Genomic DNA, 20,447 nt, shown 5'->3' with positions numbered 1-20,447 from the left:
AAACTAATTTGAAGCAAACTGAAATTGTGGTTTTCACACGCTTTGAACCCTGCTGCTTAAACAATGGTGCGGCTAAATTACAGATTTTTACAGTCAAACAATCTTCATATCCTCGTAGCATTAAAACCAATAAATTTCTCAATTATTTTTATTGTCAATAAAATGTGTGCCAACGAGTTTTGTCGAGCTTTGACGGAGTTGAGGCATAAACAGTCAGCCTGCTCCGGTGCGTCCGGACAGAGTGTCCACAGTCATGTCAGCGGGTGTTTTTGCTGATGGGAAAGGGACAACAAGCGTTGTGCTGGTTTGCTTTAAGTTTGTTTTCACTTTTTTGAGTAATAAACAAGTAGACAAGCTGTAGCAGGCTATTGCTTTTACTCCTTGTGGGTCTCAATGATGAATATCTTAAAACAGCAGTAAATGATTCAGGAATCCTACCTTGGATTGATAGAGCTGTAGACCGAGCAACTGCCTGAAAAGTTTTTGGGCTTTTTTGGTCATAGTTCAGGCTCTGTGTCTGAACTGTCGCCCTCTATTCTTCAGTCAAAATCATTGCCAACAATCTGTCAGTATCTCTGATAAGTCTGTTTGTTGCCTGGAAAACATGATGGCAGTGGACAAAATCATGTCAGTGAATTGTTCTGTCTCGTGCCACAGCAGTCTGTTTTACAGCAGCAGTGTTTTGAGAAATAAAAGCTCAGAAATCTTTAGTGCCTCATTAGACAACCTTACAGGCTTCAGAAAACACACAGGAAAACTCATGGAACGAAAAACCAGCAATGTTAATTTTTACAAATTTATTGGCTTCCAAAATGTTATTAGTTAATGGCTCAACCTTTTTAAATAACATGCAAAAGGTTTTTTTTTTCTGTTAATATTCTTCATTCCTCAGACCGAGTTTGCTCACCAGTACAGAGCACTTTAAGTGACAAGTTTTATGGGACAAGTTCCTCTTCCAAAAGCACATTGTGGGCAAAGGCCTTTTTCTATTACAGTATTAGAATTTTTCCACCTGCTAGGTAGGATGTGTACACTTATAACACAGAACAGAGTCAGAATCATGTTTTGAAAAGACTTCACCTTTTTACATGTGGGAAAACCGCAATATAATACTGTTATCTCAATATGAAAGAAAAATACTGTGATATAAATTTTGGGCCAAATCACCCACCCCTACACAGAGTAGAAAAACACGTTTACCATGCAGTTGCCTAGCACACCACACAGGTAGTCATCAGCTCACCTTTAGTTTGTTAGGGTCAATTTGATGGCAAGGTAAGCTAATGATGGAGAGAACAGTGACAACATTTGGTTGCCAGTACATTTTAGAGAATAACATTAAAGATTCAGATGAGAATTCCACAACTTAAACACTGCTATGTAAAACAAAATGCACTCATACAACTTTTTAAGTCTTGATACCAATCCAGTACTAGTATAAATTCAACATTCTCTGTTGCTTCATAGGAGGACAGGACTGAGGATTTTGTTTTGGCAACTATGGGCTATTCTAATTCTGTAAACAAAAACAGAAAAAATAAATAAATTCAAACCAAGTTTAGTGTTATTTTATGGGGTTATAAATGTGTGATGAGTTCCTCTCCAAAAACAAGGGGGAAACAGTTTAACTGTAAACCTCAGCAGTAGAAATATGAGGAGTCAAACGTGCACATATTGCAAGTTGCCTAACATAATCTGATACCAGTTTGGATTGGTACATCCCTGGACATAGCCGCTATCACAACTATACTTACTTCATGACTATTTATAAAACTGCACATCATATTGTGATTGCAGTATTTACTAATGTAAGTGCCCATCTCAAACATATTTTCACATATTTTCTAGCTTTCATGCTCAATAGGAAGTCATACAAGGGATGTAATGCATCCTAAGTTTGTACTTATAGAAAGGGATAGTCTTTGCCAATTTTTAATCTTCCTTTTTCAGGTTCCATACAACAGCTCCTTGATAGCAACTGAGAAACCTCCATAACAAATGCACAGACATTTTCCACCTGTAAGTGCTTGTCAAACACTCCCAAAAAATAAATTAAAAACTTAACTTTTTTCTATAATCCAAGGTCAAGCCAATCTGAAATTTTCTTTGCTTCTCTGTTAACAGCAGACAGAGTACGCTGGACCAACGCTTGGACTTGTTGCCGTTTGAACAGATATCTGAAATGCCAAGGATTCTCAACCAGTAAGTCAGAGCTAATCAAACATTCCTCCAAAAACCTCACATCCAGCCTCTTTAATTTAGTGCTGGTTGTTTTATTGAAAAACAACCCTGACTCATACATGTCATCTTGTGTCATCAATTGACAAACTCACTATTTTCCTTCTTTAATAAATGCTATTTTTTTTTCAGGTGATTAATTTGTTGGATTTTTCACAAGATTCTAGTCAGGCTGCCAAGCATCTGCAAACATGAAGACAACTCTGTTCTAAAGAGGAAATAATTACACTTTAACATCAGTTTTTCTTGTCTGTTTGCATAATCTGTTTGTGTTTCATCTCCTTTCAGACAAACACTGCGTAACAATGCAACATGGAACTGAACACTCATCTTAGCAAGTGGAAAGTGTTCCTCTTAAATATTGGACATCAAGACAACAGCTCATGGGAGAAAAGGGATCCAGTCTTGATCTAAGAACTACTCCTGCCTTGAACTTTACCCTGCAGTGGACTATTTGAAAGGCAGACAGGGACTTAACCTGTACAAGCCCTCCCATAAGAATGGGGTTAAATGCAGGTTGAGTGTTCCTTAAGAAGATCTGTGTCACACACGTCTCCTGTCTGAGAAGAGGATGTTTGTGTGTGTGTGTGTGTGTGTGTGTGTGTGTGTGTGTGTGTGTGTGTGTGTGTGTGTGTGTGTGTGTGTGTGTGTGTGTGTGTGTGTAATCGTGTTATCTGCAGACACCTGAGTGCATTAAAAATGAGAACTTTAGCTAGAACAATTATGCTGGAAATGTTTGACTTGGTAAGAACACATTTCTTTATTTATAGAAGAAGAAATCAGCACGCAAATAGGCAGACAGAATGTTGGTTGCTTTGTTGAAAGCTCATGGATTAGGTTAAGGGCTAAACCCCTGTGCTAATTATAACCTTTTGATTTCCCTCTTGCAAGCAAACAAACAGTCAAGGTTGTTTTTAAAAAGAAAACACAAACATACAAAGCTCGCACATGTGTATGAGTCTTTCTTAGAGTTGGGGAGATTCTGCAGAAGCATTTAAAGGTTTCAAAATGTGTGGAGAAAGTACAAAATGTAGCCTGAACATACCACTGACAGTACTGTACCACTGTGGCTGTTTTTAAAGGTGTGATAAGTCTGAAAAGCCAGTTTCAAAACAGCCTTACTAAGTCAAATAGAGGTAATTACAAGCACCTTTTGTAGACATGCATTAACACCTTTTTCTCTGTTTTCCTATCAAGCCATGTGTCAACTCCAGTTAATTTTCAAGATTTTGACTTAAGGTCAGGTGGTCAAAACTCTGCCAAATCAGATTTCAAACAATAATGGTCCAGCATAACCTCATTACTGTAGGCATGGTATGTCAGATGGTATGTCATAGTCTGAGTCACCACAGCTTGTTGATTTGTTCAGTACATCATCACAAAATTATCTAATCATTCAGTAAACAAAATATATGGATATAGTTCCACTAATCATTTTTGAGGTGGCTTATGCATTAACACAGTTGCAATAAGAAAACTGGTGTATTTTCTGTGTTTGTATGTCAGCTGTATGCTGTTAATACACAGAACCTATCTTGAATCACTCCCCTGTAGCACAGTCATCGAGTGTCTCATGTACCACACAGCTTATTTTTGACAGATTGCAGTGTCATACTTACAAACTTTGGCTTGCGGTCTCCGTCGTCATAACTTGACGTGCCTAGACCCTTCTTCTTTTGAGGTTTGCTGTCTCGTCCGGTGGTGGATTCAAACCGCTGACTGTAACTATCCATGTTGTTGTTGACTCTAATTACGTTACACGAGCTAACGATGTTAATCTTGCAATGTATGAATAGTAGGCACACACCCAATGAAGACACGAGCGGAATTATCTAACGTGATATACTGACATCACCTTCAATGTCGAATATTTCTCAGACAGCTAATGCTGGTAAACGCATGAAAACAGATTTGCAAACGTACTTTTCCGGTCTCCAACCTCAACAGACGGTTTTGCTAGCTAGCAAGTTTGCTAAACTATCATTCACTGTTGGCTCTACTTAGCGTAATCCAATTTATGAACTGTCACGTAACGCTTCGGTTTCCGGTGACAGACGAAATGCTGGGCACAATTCAAGAGTTCTCCTAACAGGTAAATATCATCCAGTTGTTGTTCATGAACTGAAATGTAATTTCCAGTAGTACATGAAGCCTTCGCACGATAAATTTATGCGGTTGATTTTTTTGACAGACCCGCGCAGTGACGATGTCAGTTCCGCATGTTTAATCCGACCAATCGTAGCCACAAAACCACGGGCATTGAATTCTCATTGGGAGATCCTCCACTGTTTACAGTCGAAGATGCATTGGATTGGCCACAGAAAGCTGTCGCTCAGCGCAATTTCAACTCATGCGTGTTCGTTTTCTCAAGCCCGGGTGTCCCGTGGGCACTATTGATTTTTGGCTCTTCCTTAGGTTAAGAAGAAGTTTCGGGTTGGCCATGTAAATGGCCAATGATTCAAGGTGAAAAGAAGAAACGCTCTCTTTCTCAAATTACAGTGAATGAACGGTTTTTTGAAGCTCGAGCATTTCAAAAACGTATGATCAAAATCTTAAAATAAAAAGTACACTTGAAAGAAAAGAAAGTACATTGTACCTTAAGATACAAACCCAGGTAACTAGGTAAGATTATATCTCCCTAATGGGCAGAGTCATGTTAGTCATACAGTTTCACACAGGTAAAATAAAGTGTCGTTGGATAAGCGTTTTATTATAGGTCAGTGTTGGAATTAATTCCTTGTCAAAATATGCATATGATAATCTGTACACTCCAGGAGATTATTTGCCTATGTGATCCTGACAAATCTCAAAAAACAAAACTCATTTCCTCCCATTCAGGATTTCATAGTTTAATAAAACACAATTTGCTATCCCCTTTTTAATCCGTCTTTCATACTGAAAGTGTTTCGCTGTTGGTTTTTAGCTTTGTTTGCCAATTGAAAAGGTAGAGCAATAATATAAATCTCAAACACCTTGAATGAAGAAAACACCAATGACTTGATGTGATGCAACAAGAAGAAACGTTGGTGAGATCCCTCTGATGTGCTCTCCTCATCACCTGATATGCCCCCCAAAAAAGATGTGCATCCAAAATTTACTAAAGAGTTCTTCAATGTACAGCCAACCAGCTTGGCACTTTACATTGACAAAGCAAGGACGTTATCTCAGTGCAATTTCACTTGGTGGATGCTGTAACCTGATTTAGGGTTGATGTTGTTGTTCCACTTGAGGACAATGAAGTTTACGTAACCCAATGATAGGATAAAAAGCCGAAAGTAGTACCAACCTTCCATGGCCTTTGTGCTTTTAGAACACTGGGAGCATGCCAATCCCTCCTAGAACCAGGGTACACATGTCAAATGATAATTGGACATGTGTAACTGACTGACAGCTTTAACAACAGTTAGTTGTGTTTTTGTTTGATATGCTTGCTGCCAAAAAGAAATCAACAGTAGGCTTGGTGACAGGCAACAAGCAAAGGGTCATAAGTTCAAGAACTAAAGCAGGAACTGCTTGTCAGCTTTACCTTTCAACAATAGTCTTTACCTAATGGAGAAATGATTCTATAAACCTCAATTATAACGCATATATATATATATATATATATATATATATATATATATATATATATATATATATATATATATATATATATATATATATATATATATATATATATATATATATAAGCACTGCCAACAGCATGTGAATTGCCATAAAATATATTCCATGCTTTATTTAATTTTGATTTTGTATTGTTTGATTTTTACTATTTTTTACAGGCAGAACTTCCTTGTAAAGCTTCACAATTGCATCTCAACTTAGGAAATTACATTATTTTTCTCTTTCCTCTTGAAATCTTGTTATCTCTGAAGACCTTTATTTTATGAATGCCTTCTGCATGCCCCCCAGCTTTGTATAAAAACTTGTCATCAAGCCAAATAAAAGCCTTGTGCCATACTAATCCTCTCAGACAATGAAAAACAGTCTCCCTTGAAAATCAGTCAAAGCATTACCACAGGGATACACAGTCAAAACCTGAAAGGCAGCATAATGGGAATTCAAATGTTCCTGTATTAACAATGACATTTAAAAAGACTTTAAAGAGAGAATTCAGGTGGATGCTGTTGTTTTTTTCAACATTGGAGTCTAATTATTATTTGTACTCAGTGTTAATAGTGCGCCTCTACAGAGACAATTTAAAAATAATAATTTATAGACTTATTTTGCTAAATGTTACCTTGACTATTGACCAAAAAAAAAAAAAAACCAGATATGTGCGTGTATGACTTTGTTATTTAAGCATGTATATCATGCATCTACTTTTATGTTGAAATAGTAGGGTTATGCAATTTACATTTTTATCTGGTATCAAATTTGTGTGAGATTAGAATGGAGTTGGGATGTCACAAAGCATATAGGGTAAAAGAACAGAGTAAAGAATAACAGTGAAACTTATACAGTCTGATAAATGAAAATTATTATCCAATATATATATAAATTTATCAGCTTCACTTTTGTATGGGCCTGTTTTATGGTGCATTATAGTATATAATGGCTTGAATTATATGAAATGTCTCCATAATAACGCCTGTTATAATGTCAGAAGTGTACACATACTGCCATCTTGGGGCATTTGGTTGAAATTGTATCACTCCTAAACCTTTGTTGTTTCACCATCTGGGACTCAATTCTGATACAGTTGACAGTGTTGACTGATGCTCATCATAAAGCCCATCAAGTACTTCATAATTTAAATCCTGTAATGATTGGGCTTTTATTATCATTTGATGATTATGCTTTGTGTTTTTTGCATTTATTTTGCAATCCTGCTAATGTGAATAATTTATAACCTCAAAGTTTTGTATCACGTTAAGCAGATGACCATTGTAGCTATTTACTTTGTCTACGTGTCATCCTAAACAAAACCAAGGCATTATCCGTTATGCCATTTTGGCATTTTCTATGAATGTGTTCATCCTGCAAGGACAAACTGTACCTCAGCCCTGGCAGTCGTTTGGGTGCAGTATTTTACTAAATCACAATATTCTGAAATGAAACAGCAAATGCGAAAATGAATTACAAGAAGACTTTTTACCCTCTCGGCACTCCATACTGAAGGCACGCAATTCCGTTGATGACGTATGCTACGCAAAGTCGTTGAATACTCACATCAGCGAGCTTTATCATTGTTAAGAGAATAATATGCATTGCCAAATAAGATAGTCGTTATCCAAATGCCCCCACTTTGAACCAGTTGGTACCGTCTTTCACACATCTACATTTGGACGAGAATGACCGATTTGGCAGATTCCCTGAGCAAAGAGGGCTGGTAGGTAGCGTGGTGGCTAAGTTAGCTCACTGATATGACAGATTGGGTTTAGCTCACAACATTAGCTTATCATTGGCAATGACTTAATACGAGAGTTCTGAGGTATTGCGAAGTTTATTATGTCCCCTAGTGTGTCCTTAAACAACGTAAATAATGATAGCGTCACTGGTCTGATTGAAGTTAAACTAACGCTGATTATACAGACAGGAGTAAGATTAAGTAAGGTCAGCTAGCATGAACACAGCTGCCGTTAGCATCTCATCAACATTACGCTGTTACTGTGAACAGTTCAGTTTCGGTACCGTTTACTGAGAGGTGGGAGCAATGTTGTGGCTCGAACACATGCTGTGTGGCACAAGTTAGCATTTATTTTATATTCTGATCCACCCTGCGTCCCACGTTATCATTGATGTACAGCATCTAATAAAAGTTGTAGAATGCCGTGAAAACCAATCATTATTTTACTAAGATCTATATATGACCACGTATAAATGAGATTATCCCCACTGAAACACTGCTAAATCAGTTATGTTAATTTACAATTAGCGTTTTTTAACCAGAGTGATAAAAATGACGCTTCTGACGTTATCCAGTTATCTTACACCTGATTTAGTCCCACTGAAGATGCTCAAGCCTTTCTTTTGTGTCTTGTTTGGAAATAATTCATAAATTACACATTATTCAGTTTTGGGAGCTGATGTTAAGATTTTTTTTTCTTGGTGGTTTTGACAAAAAAGTTCTGATTTTCTTTTTTTTTGTACTTCATTCCCAGAAATTTAACAGTTCCTTGAAATAATGTTTGTATATTATGCATGCCAATGTTGAATCTAAAGTAATCTGGACATGCTTCATGTTGTCTATCATTCCTCAGGTACCTCACTGATGAAGGAATAGCAGAGCTGAAAGGATCTGCAGAGAAAATTACACATACTGACATTATTCGTATTGCACTCGATGTAAGTTAAAATCTTCTAATCAAGTTTTGCATATGTTCAATGTAACAGAAAAACGTGTTTGCATATTTACGTAGACACATTTTACTGAAAACTACTGCTCTGAATAACTATTACTTCCCAGGTGTGTACAGATGTAATTCTATTAATACTTGTATAACATGAATATGTAATAGCCAGTTGCTTATTCATTTGTTTGTAAGTGTATCTCACTTTTGGCAGACCTGGCAGTGGCTCTCTCCATCTCATGTTAGTACTGCTAAAGGATTATCTTGCACTTTACAGTAGACTTCAGTTATGTGCACCTTGGGAGAAGCTCTTCATATTTCTGAATAGTAAGACAACACTGTGCAGCTGCTCTTAGGCTTGTATTAATTTACTGGAATTTTCTTGAATTATGCTGCATGAGTTGGGCTGGAGAAATCAAAATATGTCAGGTTATTATTTGAATTTTGATTGTGTACTAGGTAGTGCTGCACGATTTGGGGAAAAGGTGCGATTTGCGATTAGGTGGACAATATTGCGATTGCGATTGTGCTTGCGATTTAATAAAAAAAAAGTTGTGTCATGATGAGTCTACAGACTTGCTTGGTTATCATGGAGAAAAATCTGAATTGCATGTGCTGACATTGCGATTGCGATTGCGATAGTACTAGGTCAAGCAGTAGCTTTTGGTTGGAGTTTGCAGGGCCCTGAAAATAAATATTGGAATTCAACTTAAGTGGTATAATTAAAAGCTGCAGTCATCACTCTAATTCAACAACAGAAACACTTTTGCTTGCTAGAGCCTGATAGGAGGCTTGATGCAATGCTGCAAAATAATTATAGTGTGATTATGTTTACTTGTGGAGGACATGAGGGGTATATTTACAGTATTATACATGGATCGATGAGTGGCTGTTTTCGCACTGTGAACTCTTATTTCAGTAGAAATCTGGCAGGTATCTGAAATGTGGTATAAAAATTAAATGTTATGTGTCTCTGAAGGGATAAAAATGCGGCAATATTACTTGAATGTGTAGTAATATCATGAAAACTATACCTAAAAACATATGCTTTATTTCAGAGCGACCTCAGGCCTATTGGAAGAAAGTTTTTACCACCTGATATCAATAGTGGAAGGACTGAGAAGGTAAGTGAAAGAGGCATCTTTTTGCAGCAATTGTAGTCCAAAACCCCAAAACTTAGTGAACAATAATGCTTTTAGAATATTTGTTTCATGTTGCTCAATGCCTGTACAGGCCAAAGTGTAGTTTCCATGAGTGCCACTAGATGGCCCCAACACACTGAAAATCAAGTCCACTAAAACCAGCTGCCTCATCTTTAAAACAGGAACATCACTAACATTCCAAGTATGATTTAAAGAACACTTCAAATCCATGTTAGATGGTATTCAGAGAGATATTTGACTATGCTCCTCTCAGGGTCAGGAAGATACACACTCTCATGGCCTCCAGGGCTTACACTTGGTCTTGTGAAATGTACACGGAGTGTGCATAACAAACCTATGATTAAAAGAAGTGATGCAATTTAAAGGAATTATTAAAACTCATGAAATGAAGATGTGATTAAGAGGAATTGTTTGTAAATGGTTTGGAAAATTATTTTGTGTAACCATTCTACCTCACAGAACTGCAGTTCTTGCTTGTATATGCTTTTGCAAATCCTCGCCCACATGCTGCTGATTTGCCTTCTCATTCCTTTGTTTTCTCTTGTGCACGGCCAGTTGGAGGGACCATGTGTTCTCCAAGTGCAGAAGGTGAGGAACATCTCAGCTCCTAAAGACAACGAGGAGTCCCAGGGTGCACCACGAATGCTGCGACTTCAAATGACAGATGGACATACCACCTGTGTTGGATTTGAGTTTAAACACCTGTCCAAGATCAGGTACCTGCAGTTTTGTTGACTTGAGAAATATGGTAGTTTAGTATCTGTTCTACAGGTTATAATTTATTGAGGAACAATATTTCTGAAAGATAAATGTAAAGCATTTGTTTTAAGAAGGGTGTCATGAAGCTAGGTTCTTGTTTTATTGTTTTTATTGTCTTTATCCCCCTGTCAACACTCTCACCCCAGCACATGTCTCAATTTTCCCTTTATCTGCATTTTCCATGCGGCGGCAGTCATCTAACAATATCCAGCCTTAATTACATCTCCATCCCAGCAACGGTGGCCTTGGTGATGGCTGCCATGGTGACTAGCAAGTCTGTACAGGTGGAGTGGCCAGAATGTGGGCCTTGACTTCCTGATGGGAGGGAGAAGAGAACAGAACAAATCCCCTCTTTATGAGCGGCACACACACACACACACACACACACACACACACACACACACACACACACACACACACACACACACACACACACACACAGGCCACCAACACCAGTGGTTAGTGTGCCTAATGAAAGTGTCCGCTTAAGTGTGCGTGAGGCCATAAGTGAGTGTCAAAGACGGATGGGATGGATTACAGGACTGTTCAGAGTGTGTGAGACAGTGATACAGCAGGGTGACAATTAAGCATTATGAGCAACATAAATCAGAGGGTGAATGGTGTGTATGTAGGATTTTGTGTATGTGATTGAATCAGGGATAGACAGTGCCTCGTTTTGTGCTGGCTTCTATCATGAGAACAGCGTCCATCCCAGAGGTTTGGAGTGAAATCCCTAATTGTTGCTTTGGCATCCGGCATCAGTAGCTGGAAATCCCTCTAAGTCCCAGTGCTTTTTTAATGAGAGAGGCAGAGGCCTTATCAGGCCTGATGAGATAGAGGGGCTTTTAATTTACCATGAGGACGGGTGAGCAGCTGGGATTATTGATAGTCTCTCCTAGCCTCATCACCCTTCCCCTGGCACTGCTCCATGTCATTTATAAAGTGATATGGATAAGGCAGTATATTGTATTACTCTGCATACATCAATTAGTTCTTTAAATGTGAATTATGTTTTAACATTTGAGCATCATTTAGTACACATTTTTGTGTTTGAATTGTGTTCTTGTTTCCTGTTTTTTTTCAGTCTTAATACTCCCCCTGGAACAAAGGTAAAACTCCTTGGCACAGTCCAGGTTAAAAATGGTCTTTTGCTGCTCGATGACTCAAAAATCTCTGTCCTTGGAGGCGAGGTGGATCACATGGTGGAGAAATGGGAACTACAAAGGGTGAGCTTGATTTTAATTGTGGTGACTCAGCCACTTTTGCCAAGAAATATGGGATTCATTTGTCAGCAATCATTTTAAATTTGCATTGAAGGCCACCATCAGGCTGGCATTGCGGCATTTTTTCTCAGTTGTTGAGAATGTTCTCCCCTTTTTTCCATACTACCTGCAGAGTCTGGCCAAACACAGCAGGAGTAACATTGGAGCAGAAGGTGGACCTCCTCCCTTTGTGCCATTTGGTCAGGTGAGGATCAAAATGACAACACTGGAGAAAAAATGTGTTGACTGTGGAAAAAAAACTCTGAATAGGAAAATAAAATAGAAAAGTAACCAAAATACCACAATTAGGAAGCACACATCCCAGGTAAATGATCTCAGCAGTGGTTAAGTCAGGGGTTTCCACTAATTTTTGAGCTGCATGTCTTCAGACAGTTTCATGAATTAATGAAGAATTAACTTGTTCATGTTTGGGAGGTTTGCACATTACCACCTCACATATAAAATCAAACTCAGACATGTCTCATAGTAAACTCCATGAGCCCGAGTCAATGCTTACTTATAAGGGTCATAGCTTCAGCCTAGGATACAGCTGTATCAGCTTGACACATGGATTTTGGGATTTTTCACTCAGTCTTCATTCCAGATTTGCTCAGGCTTTGTAAAGTTTGATAAGGAGCACTTGGGAATTATCATTCAGCATTCTCTAGATTTCCTTGTAATGCTGGGTCACCGAAGCAGCTAGTGTGTCATCGCACGGCAGTAACATACAAACATCACACTGTTCTGTGGTAATTTACACTCAGAAGAAAATTATCCTGATGATTTGCTCTTTATTGTTAATCAGTCAGCTCCTTCAACTCTTAAGTTATTCAGAGGCATTTTCACTGTGTGGAGCTGTCACTGCAGCACTTCACAGCAGTGTTTTAAAATGGAGATGAGTTGGGAGGTTTTCACCAGACTGTCACATTGTGACATTTTATTTCACCCCCCAGACTGTAACTTATTCTCTCATCTCATCACACAAGAGAGTTCTTTGCCACATGCCTCAAGTCTGCAACATTTTCACATGTGGCACGTTTTGCGACGCCTACACTTTACACGAATGACAGAAAACAGCATGTAAGTTTGGGTCATATTTAGATAAGCACTCAGATATGTTTGGGCTACATCAGCTCTGGTCCCCTAACATCAGTTTGCTATTGCATTGATTAGCCTGGCTAATTCACAAATCTGTAATTACATCATTAAAAGAGCATTTATTGAAGGCTGTGCCAGTCATAAATTTGCACAATGAATTACATTACATTATATATTTACCTTTAGTGGAATGCAGCTGCTGTTTTTAGCATCATTAATTAAAAAAATAAATAAAAAGCTGAACCACGGAAATTGTTCTGTAAAATTGGAAGAAGAATGCAGTGAACCCAAGAATGGATGGACTGCTACTATCTGATCTGTCTCGAGGTGTGTGTGGTTCTTCCATAGCAGCCTGCTGTCATGTGCAGGTGATTAAATGCAGGTAAACATGGTGGACAGTCATGCGTGATGGCACTGCTCTCTAGCTTGGCACCTCTCAAAGCAGAGGCTGCAGATTTATGAACATATCTGTCCCTCTGCTGTCGGATGACTACAGGGGTTTAATGAAGTGAGGAAGAAGCTTTTCATACAGCATAAAGCAGCTGTGCAACACAGATATGGTCAGAATCAATCTCATGGATGCATATATTAATGAAGACTGACGCACTGGCATTTCATTTGTATCTAATGGCTGGGGTATTATCTGAATCAATTAATTGAAAACATCATAAGCTTATTGCAAATTAGCTTTATTTTCTTGGCTTTTGATGGTAAAATAATCAGACTTGTGACTTGCACATGAATCAGACCTGATTACTTCTAATTATTAATTTGAATAAAAACTCTATCTCCTCCATAATTTAACAACAGCCACTTTCCTTTTATGTAAATGCACCATCCTTGACTTTGAATTGGACTGGTTACATACCAAGCCAGAATCTACTCATAGGCAAAGACGGATGATCCAGTCATTTACTGTTATCTCTACTTTCCTACAGTCTTGATAAAGCTGCAGGATGCAGCTCCCCGCATTGGTTCAACAGTTCCCAAATGAGCAAGAACTTGCTGGCAGCAATAGGATTTGTGCTACTTTGGGGTGCTTCAATGAAAACTCAGAGTATATTTTAAACACTGTAGGTTACTCTGTCCTGAACCTAATATCATTCCAAAAAATTGTGGAAGCTGTCAGGTGTATTGATTCTTTTCTAAAGGAACTATACATGATTGATGAGGATCTTTGATAACATATTCTCTCTCAATTTGCTCCCTGTAGAAGTGTGCAAGGAGGGATGAAGTAGACAGCAGAGATCTCGACCAGAGGAAGACCCTGCAGACTCACAACGTGATCAAAAGTCCTGACGAGAATGATGAGTTTGAGAAGCAGCGGACTGCAGCTATTGCTGAAGTGGCCAAGACCAAAGAGGTATATAAACCCTTATTATCAGTGTGCTACATCCTGCAGTTGCCACTTTACTATTTTGATGAGCCAATGCAAAAATTTAGCTTTGGAGAGCTACTTTTAGCCTTTTTTTTTTACCTAAGTTTGAGTTCTCTCTTGTTGATTCACATTCCTAAATTCACTTTTTTTTTCTGCATACGAAATAAGTCAACCCCACTGACATTTATAAGCTTTATTTTCCCTTAATATTCAAGTAACTCATCAAAAAATCCTTTAACATCACAAACCACACAGTTCTCTTCCTTGTGTTGGATTTGTTTTGTCATGATGTGCAGCTTTATTGATCTTCAAGTTCTCCTGCCTTGTTAGGGTCCCCGCACATTCGGTGGTGGAGGAAATGCAGGGAGTAATTTATCCAACACTGCTTCCTCCACCCGGAGTCGAGACTCATACCAGCAGAGGAGACGAGAAGACAGGCCCGACAGACCTGAGAGCAGACAAGACGGAAACTATCGAGAGCTGGTGAGTAGACAAACTTGGTCCAAACAGAGTTAGTTATGACTTTGACCTCTCATTACTGCAGCCTCCATTCACTGTAACAAAGCAATTTAAAGGTTGGAACTTGTTCTGTGTTCTTTCTTTGGGCTGGATTAGAGTCTTATTTCATGGCTCATGGACTTCATGGGGCAATGATTATGATATTGTAGGAATCTAAATGAATTGGAGGCTTGGTCAGGTTTTCCAATCAAGTGGCAGTCCATTCATCTAGCTTTTATGTAGTGACACGCCAGTTTCCAAGCAGAAGTCGGCCAACTTTTAGTTGAGCACATTAATAGGATTGAAAAGGATATTACAGTGTTGGCTTTGGAATATGTTAATGATGGTTTGAAACTTGAATGCACCCTAATCCAAGCTAAAACAAAACTGAAGTATAGCACTAGTCTGGCATATTTAAAGAGGTGGTACACCTTTTTTCCTCTTCCCATTTGACATATAATCTTAGCACAAAAAGTAAGGAAATATGTGTGTGGTTAATTATGTCTTTTTTGTATCTATGCTTCCTTGCAATAATTCTTAAACTGTTGAAAAGCATGATACACTTTTGTGTATCCTTTGTGTGTTTTCAAATTCTGATTGTGGTCTGCACGTAGGTGGACGAACGAGCCCTCAGAGACATCATGGAGATGGGCTTTAACAGAGAGGCTGCTCGGCAGGCCCTTATGGACAACAACAACAACCTTGAAGTGGCACTAAACAGCCTGTTGACTGGTTCTACTGGGAGCAGACCTGGTCCTGTGTTAGCTGAATCCAACAAGCCTCCACCTAGAGGTACACACACACACACACACACACAAACTACAGCTTCCTCCTGCATTGGCTTTAAAAAATACCCCAGAGCTGGGAAAAGTTATTTGTTTTTAAAGAGTCAGATTGAGATTGGGGGAGTGAAAATAGCCAACAGCCAAACAAAGGTCCACAGTGTAAGCTTTGCTTGTTTTATTTCATTTGCTGTGAGTTGTATACAGACTTTGCTGTAGACTATTTTTCCAAGCACACTTCTAGTTTTTCAGATTGATACTTCACCTGCAGCCATTGTATCGTCTTTTTTTCAGCACTGAAAATCCACCAGTAGAAACTCTTCACTTTCTTCATCACACTAATATACCTACTGCCTGATTTTGAAAGATTTATCAGCAGGGACTGGGACACTTTTTAAAGTCTTTGCTTTTGCTGCATACATGGATCATCTGAGTTACTTATAGAGAGCTCACTCCATCAATTTTTTCAGGAGTTGTAAGAACTCCTACATCACTTCTCACTTTGAGCAAAAATACTTTTTAGAGTCTTTGGAACTCAGGTTTTGAAAGACGTACACACAGACAGAATTACAGTGAATCCAGACACACAGACATCCACTATCAAAGTGCTTTGATGAAGCTGTTCTCATCCAGGCTAATATAATCATACTTTTTGGTTCTACTCAGCCAGAGGACGAGGGCGAGGACGGTCCAGGAATGAAGATGAGGAGGAGGGAGCAGGGGGAAGGCCATCTGGACCAAGCACTCTCTTTGACTTTCTGGAATCTAAGATGGGAGTTTTCTCAATTGATGGTGGGTGTAGAGGCCAAAACATCATTCCTAAAACATGTTTTTGCTTTTATTCGGTATATTTAAGAAACAAGGTTATTACAGGGTGGTGTTTGTATGTGTTTTATGTCAGTTTTCAGTATGAAACATGCTTATTAAGAGCAGTGCTTTGACATGAACAGAATCATGGTTGGATAAAGACAGATGGTTATTTGGCTATCTTGTGCATGAGGGAGAATTAATGTCAATTGCTTGAAATGAGTGTTAAAAAATGAGCAGTGCTTTACATGCTAGATATTTTAATATTTGATTCTGCTTGGTTATTTGCTTCATTTATTTAATAATTCGACAAAATCAAGCTCAGTCCTGTTATTGATCAGCCATCATCACTGTTTTTTCCGCATTTATCCTCAGAGCCAAAGAGCCAGGCTCCCCAGAGACATAATGACAGCAGAGCCAACTTCTCCAACTCAGACTTTTACTCCAAAGACGCATCTCATAGCAAGTACTCATCTCATAATGACCATAGGCAACAAAGGAACGACAGACCACCGCGCTTCCACAGGGATACTGATTTCCCCAAACCTGGCCAGGAGCCTCTCTCCAACTCAACAACCTCCCAAACATCAGCTCAAGGCCAGCACTGGAAGAGTCAGGAGCGATGGTCACGAGGCGCACCCGACAGGTCACAATCCGACAGGAAGGAAATGAGGGACGAGCAGAACTTTCCCTCATCCTTTCCAACTACTTTTACTCGCTCTAAAGAAGCTCAGCAGCAGATGGATTTAAGTGGATCATACAACCAGCGGTCCAGAAACGGAGATGGTGGTGGTGGGAACACAGCTGGACCATCTCACAGGAGAGGGCCAAAAGATAACGCACCCACACCTAAGCTTAGTAACTCTGCAGGTAGTGAACCGGATGGAAGGGGAAATAATAAGCGCACAGACAGAATTGAAGAACCCAACAACAGCAGGAGGACAGGGAAAGGTGAGCGGCCCAACTCAGGCCACTTTGACCGACAGAGAGATAGTGGACCGCAAAACTTTAACTATAGGGGTGGGAGCTCTGGGATGCCTCAGGAAGTGGGGTCATCGCAGGATCCTCGAATCATGACAGGGGAGGCTACTCATTTTCAAAATGGAGATCTGGAACACAAAAGAACTGGGCCGATCAAACTGGCAAATGCATCAGGTCCCCCTAACAGGGAGCAGCATCCGAAGAAAAACATGTATAATAATCCAGGTCCCAAAAGGAGGCAGGGACAGGGCCGAGGTCAAGGTCCTCGAGGGCCAGAGAAAGGTCACTTTGTGGAACGAGCTTGGAAACCTGGAGACCCATGCCTGGCACTGTATTGGGAAGACAGCAAGGTATGTTATCACCAGAAATAGCTGATAGTTTTACCTTGCTTTGTTTTTATGGTAAGTCAGAGAAACAACTGAAATGAAAATAAAAGACTTAGAGAATTTCTCATAAAGTTACTGCTCTGTAATAATTACGCTTTGGAGACTGGGGCCAAAAGAAATTACATTTAAAATGAATTGAATCCACACCATTGGTAATTTTGATAGTGATTTTGTGATGCCAGAAATGTAAAATGTTTGTGTTTTCCTCTGAGGAAGAACTTTGTTAGAGCGTTAACATGTTAAAAAAATGCCAGAAATAATGCTAACAGGGGCTCCATCTCTGCTACAGTTAACACAGTGTTCAATTTATTTTTCATTTTGTAATTGACATGAAAATGTTTGCATTTAGATTGTAACAGTTTTATTTGTTTCTCTGTTTGTGCCTGAAGTTCTACCACGCCAGAATAGATGCAGTTCATTCATCAGGCTCCACAGCTGTGGTCGTATTCAGCGATTATGGAAACTGTGAAGAAGTCCTGCTGCATAACATTAAACCTGTTCCTGCTGATGTTATGGTAAGGAAAAAAATATCTATCAGTCATTGATTTCATTATTTTAATCGGAGTGCATTGTTGAACTGTCATTCATTGTGTTGAGGAAGGTTATAAAATATGAATGACCTCTAATCTGATTACCTGCAGTAACATCACAACCATATCAAATGTACAATGGCAGGAGGAAGATGACGGTTACTACGACAGTTCATTAGAGTTTCGTCGCGGGGGAGACGGACAGCCGAGACGCTCAAGACCCACACAGCAGTATTATCAGCCACCCAGGGCACGGGATTGATGTGTGTCTGTTTACAGGTAAAAACTGCTTTTGTTTATAACCACAATCTATCAAATGTGCTGTGACAGGTGTGAAAGTTTGACTCACAAACTTTCTGTTCTCTTTGTTATGAGCTATTTCACATTTTGACCTACAGTTTACTGAAGCTAAAAATAAATATCAATATACATGGTAAAAACTTTTTTTGTCTTCCCCCCCATCCTTTAGTGTTTTTGGCTCCTCTTCCCTCGTGACAGAGATTTCTTCATTTTCTGCAACAATCCAGAGTGCTTCCCAAACCTGTAAGTGTCCACTTTGTCAGGACATAACAGAAGTTTTCAAAGGGCTTGGACATGATGCAAAATTAAAAGAAAAAACTGACATGAGCACCTGTGGATTTTTTTGTGAAGAACATATCGACTGTATATGTTGTGAAAATTTGTTTGCATTAAAAATAAAGAATTATAGTATGTAGCCGACTTGTTGTTTTTAGAGTGTTTTTATTTTTAACAAATCAACCTGATGAATAAACGTATCATTTCAATTCATAACATATCAGACTTTGTCATTTTACTGTGGGTAAATAGATTCAATTTAAACTCACCTAGCAGCAGTGTTCTGAGATCTGCTCTGCCTTATTTGCCAATTCTTGTCTTGTAGCACACCTCTATCATTTCTCCTCTTGTAGATAGGCACAGGCACAAGAGTCCACAGCAAGTAGCTTAAGCTAATTTGTCGTGTTCTGTGAAGCAAATCCAAAGGGTAAGACAATCTCTTCACCCTGTAATAGAGACGCTTACATTGCAGAGATATCATTTTGCACATTACAAAAGGGACTGTACCCAGCTCTTCAAGCATCTCGCACACACCACTGAGCTGCCGGTTCACGGACTACTGCTGTGCAAGAGACAAGTTTTACACATCAAGAAATAATGTCCTCTTTGGCTCCAATTTCACTCGTACCAGCAGCAGGAGACAAATGGACAATGCACCAGGGTTCAGTCGAGAGGTCACAGCGCTATTCTGTATCATTGGTGCAAAGGATTTGCTTTATTTTCCAACTGAGACGCCAGCAGAGCAGAGATGAATAATTAACGGGCCGTAATATGGAAACCTATCCGCAAGAGAGGAACTGAAAGTGAAGCTCTTGAAAGTGTTCTCTGTGCTGACCATGACACATTGGCAAGATAATCATAAAGGATTGATTTCAATCAGATAGACTGTGATATTTCAGAAGAGTAATCAAGCTAAATTTTATAGTGACTATTTACTTGAAATGTCAGGCGTGACAAATATTCAGCCGAGGCCCTGAGCTCCCTGATGAAGAGCAGTCATTGATGTTAAGGCTATGTGAGCAAACACTTAAATTGAGTAAAACAAAATGTTTGACAGTTATGTGAAGGAAAGACAAGTAAAGTCAAGTATTCATGAAAAGAATCAAATAGAAGGATTAAGGGCTTAACTAGCCTTTCAAAACCAGTTTGCCGAGGTGTTGAAGCTATTCATGATTTCACAATTTACACTGATTTGTCTCCATTGTAATGTTACTCTATCATGCTGTTCAGCTCTTGAATTAAGGAGGCGGAGGCTGTAAAAACAGACAAGGTCACATCTGGTTTTTCAGATTTATATAACTGCAATACTGATGAAATCAGAATACATCTAAACCCATAAGTACTTCAGTCTGCTGTATTTACAGACCATTGATGGATAGATGTTATCTCATTCATCCAGTTTCCGGTTTTGCAAAACAGTCTTTGGTCTGATTAGACATAAAGATGTTCACTGTGGAGAAGAAAATGTGCAGGGTTACCTCTTAATACACATTGTGTCAGATTTCAGTACAATCAATTTGATTGCAACAAATATAAAACAAGTTAACAAAAACACTCTCCCATGTCATGACTCACTTTGGGAGAAATGAATCAAGAATGGTCTACGGCTTCTGACCTGAATCTTCTGCCTCATTCACTTTTGGCTCGCGGCCAATTGGATAACACTGGGAGACAGGCTTTGTACAATAAACATGGA

The 20,447-nt window shown here is 39.0% G+C and overlaps 2 protein-coding genes across 3 annotated transcripts in view; one reads left to right on the top strand and one right to left on the bottom strand.

The window, feature by feature from the left end:
- LOC141788242 (protein diaphanous homolog 3-like) overlaps positions 1-4,432 on the bottom strand; it is a 176,637-nt gene extending 172,205 nt beyond the window's left edge. Inside the window, exon 1 of the mRNA XM_074667124.1 lies at positions 3,858-4,432. Within this exon, the coding sequence (XP_074523225.1) occupies positions 3,858-3,971 (114 nt within the window). The 5' untranslated portion in view covers positions 3,972-4,432. The remainder of the gene's footprint in view (positions 1-3,857) is intronic.
- A 2,915-nt stretch (positions 4,433-7,347) lies between these two features.
- On the top strand, positions 7,348-18,915 carry tdrd3 (tudor domain containing 3). Of its 2 annotated transcripts, XM_074667246.1 has the most exons (14): positions 7,348-7,570; positions 8,442-8,526; positions 9,590-9,655; positions 10,250-10,410; positions 11,538-11,679; positions 11,849-11,920; positions 14,027-14,176; positions 14,522-14,674; positions 15,304-15,481; positions 16,138-16,263; positions 16,654-17,609; positions 18,035-18,160; positions 18,321-18,454; positions 18,645-18,915. In XM_074667246.1, the coding sequence occupies exons 1-13, from the start codon at positions 7,533-7,535 to the stop codon at positions 18,435-18,437; spliced, it is 2,370 nt and encodes a 789-aa protein (XP_074523347.1). In that variant the 5' UTR covers positions 7,348-7,532; the 3' UTR covers positions 18,438-18,454; positions 18,645-18,915. The 2 variants fall into 2 exon arrangements, with proteins under 2 accessions (XP_074523347.1, XP_074523348.1); XM_074667247.1 differs by lacking the exon at positions 18,645-18,915 and having other exon boundaries at positions 18,287-18,425.
- Positions 18,916-20,447: the final 1,532 nt, after the last annotated feature.

This window comes from Halichoeres trimaculatus, unplaced genomic scaffold (assembly GCF_033239565.1).
Source record: "Halichoeres trimaculatus isolate MK-OKI-2021-1 unplaced genomic scaffold, fHalTri1.1 fHalTri1_scaffold_3, whole genome shotgun sequence".
Lineage (NCBI taxonomy): Eukaryota > Metazoa > Chordata > Actinopteri > Labriformes > Labridae > Halichoeres > Halichoeres trimaculatus.
Note: the sequence above shows the minus strand (reverse complement) of the source record. Positions and strands in the feature narration are given on the sequence as shown.

Excerpts from the sequence above, each read along its gene's own strand:
- tdrd3 (XM_074667246.1), top strand. The coding sequence starts at position 7,533 with ATGACCGATTTGGCAGATTCCCTGAGCAAAGAGGGCTG. Across the intron at positions 9,656-10,249 it reads ATAGTGGAAGGACTGAGAAG|TTGGAGGGACCATGTGTTCT; the intron begins GTAAGTGAAAGA and ends GTGCACGGCCAG. Across the intron at positions 11,680-11,848 it reads AGAAATGGGAACTACAAAGG|AGTCTGGCCAAACACAGCAG; the intron begins GTGAGCTTGATT and ends TACTACCTGCAG.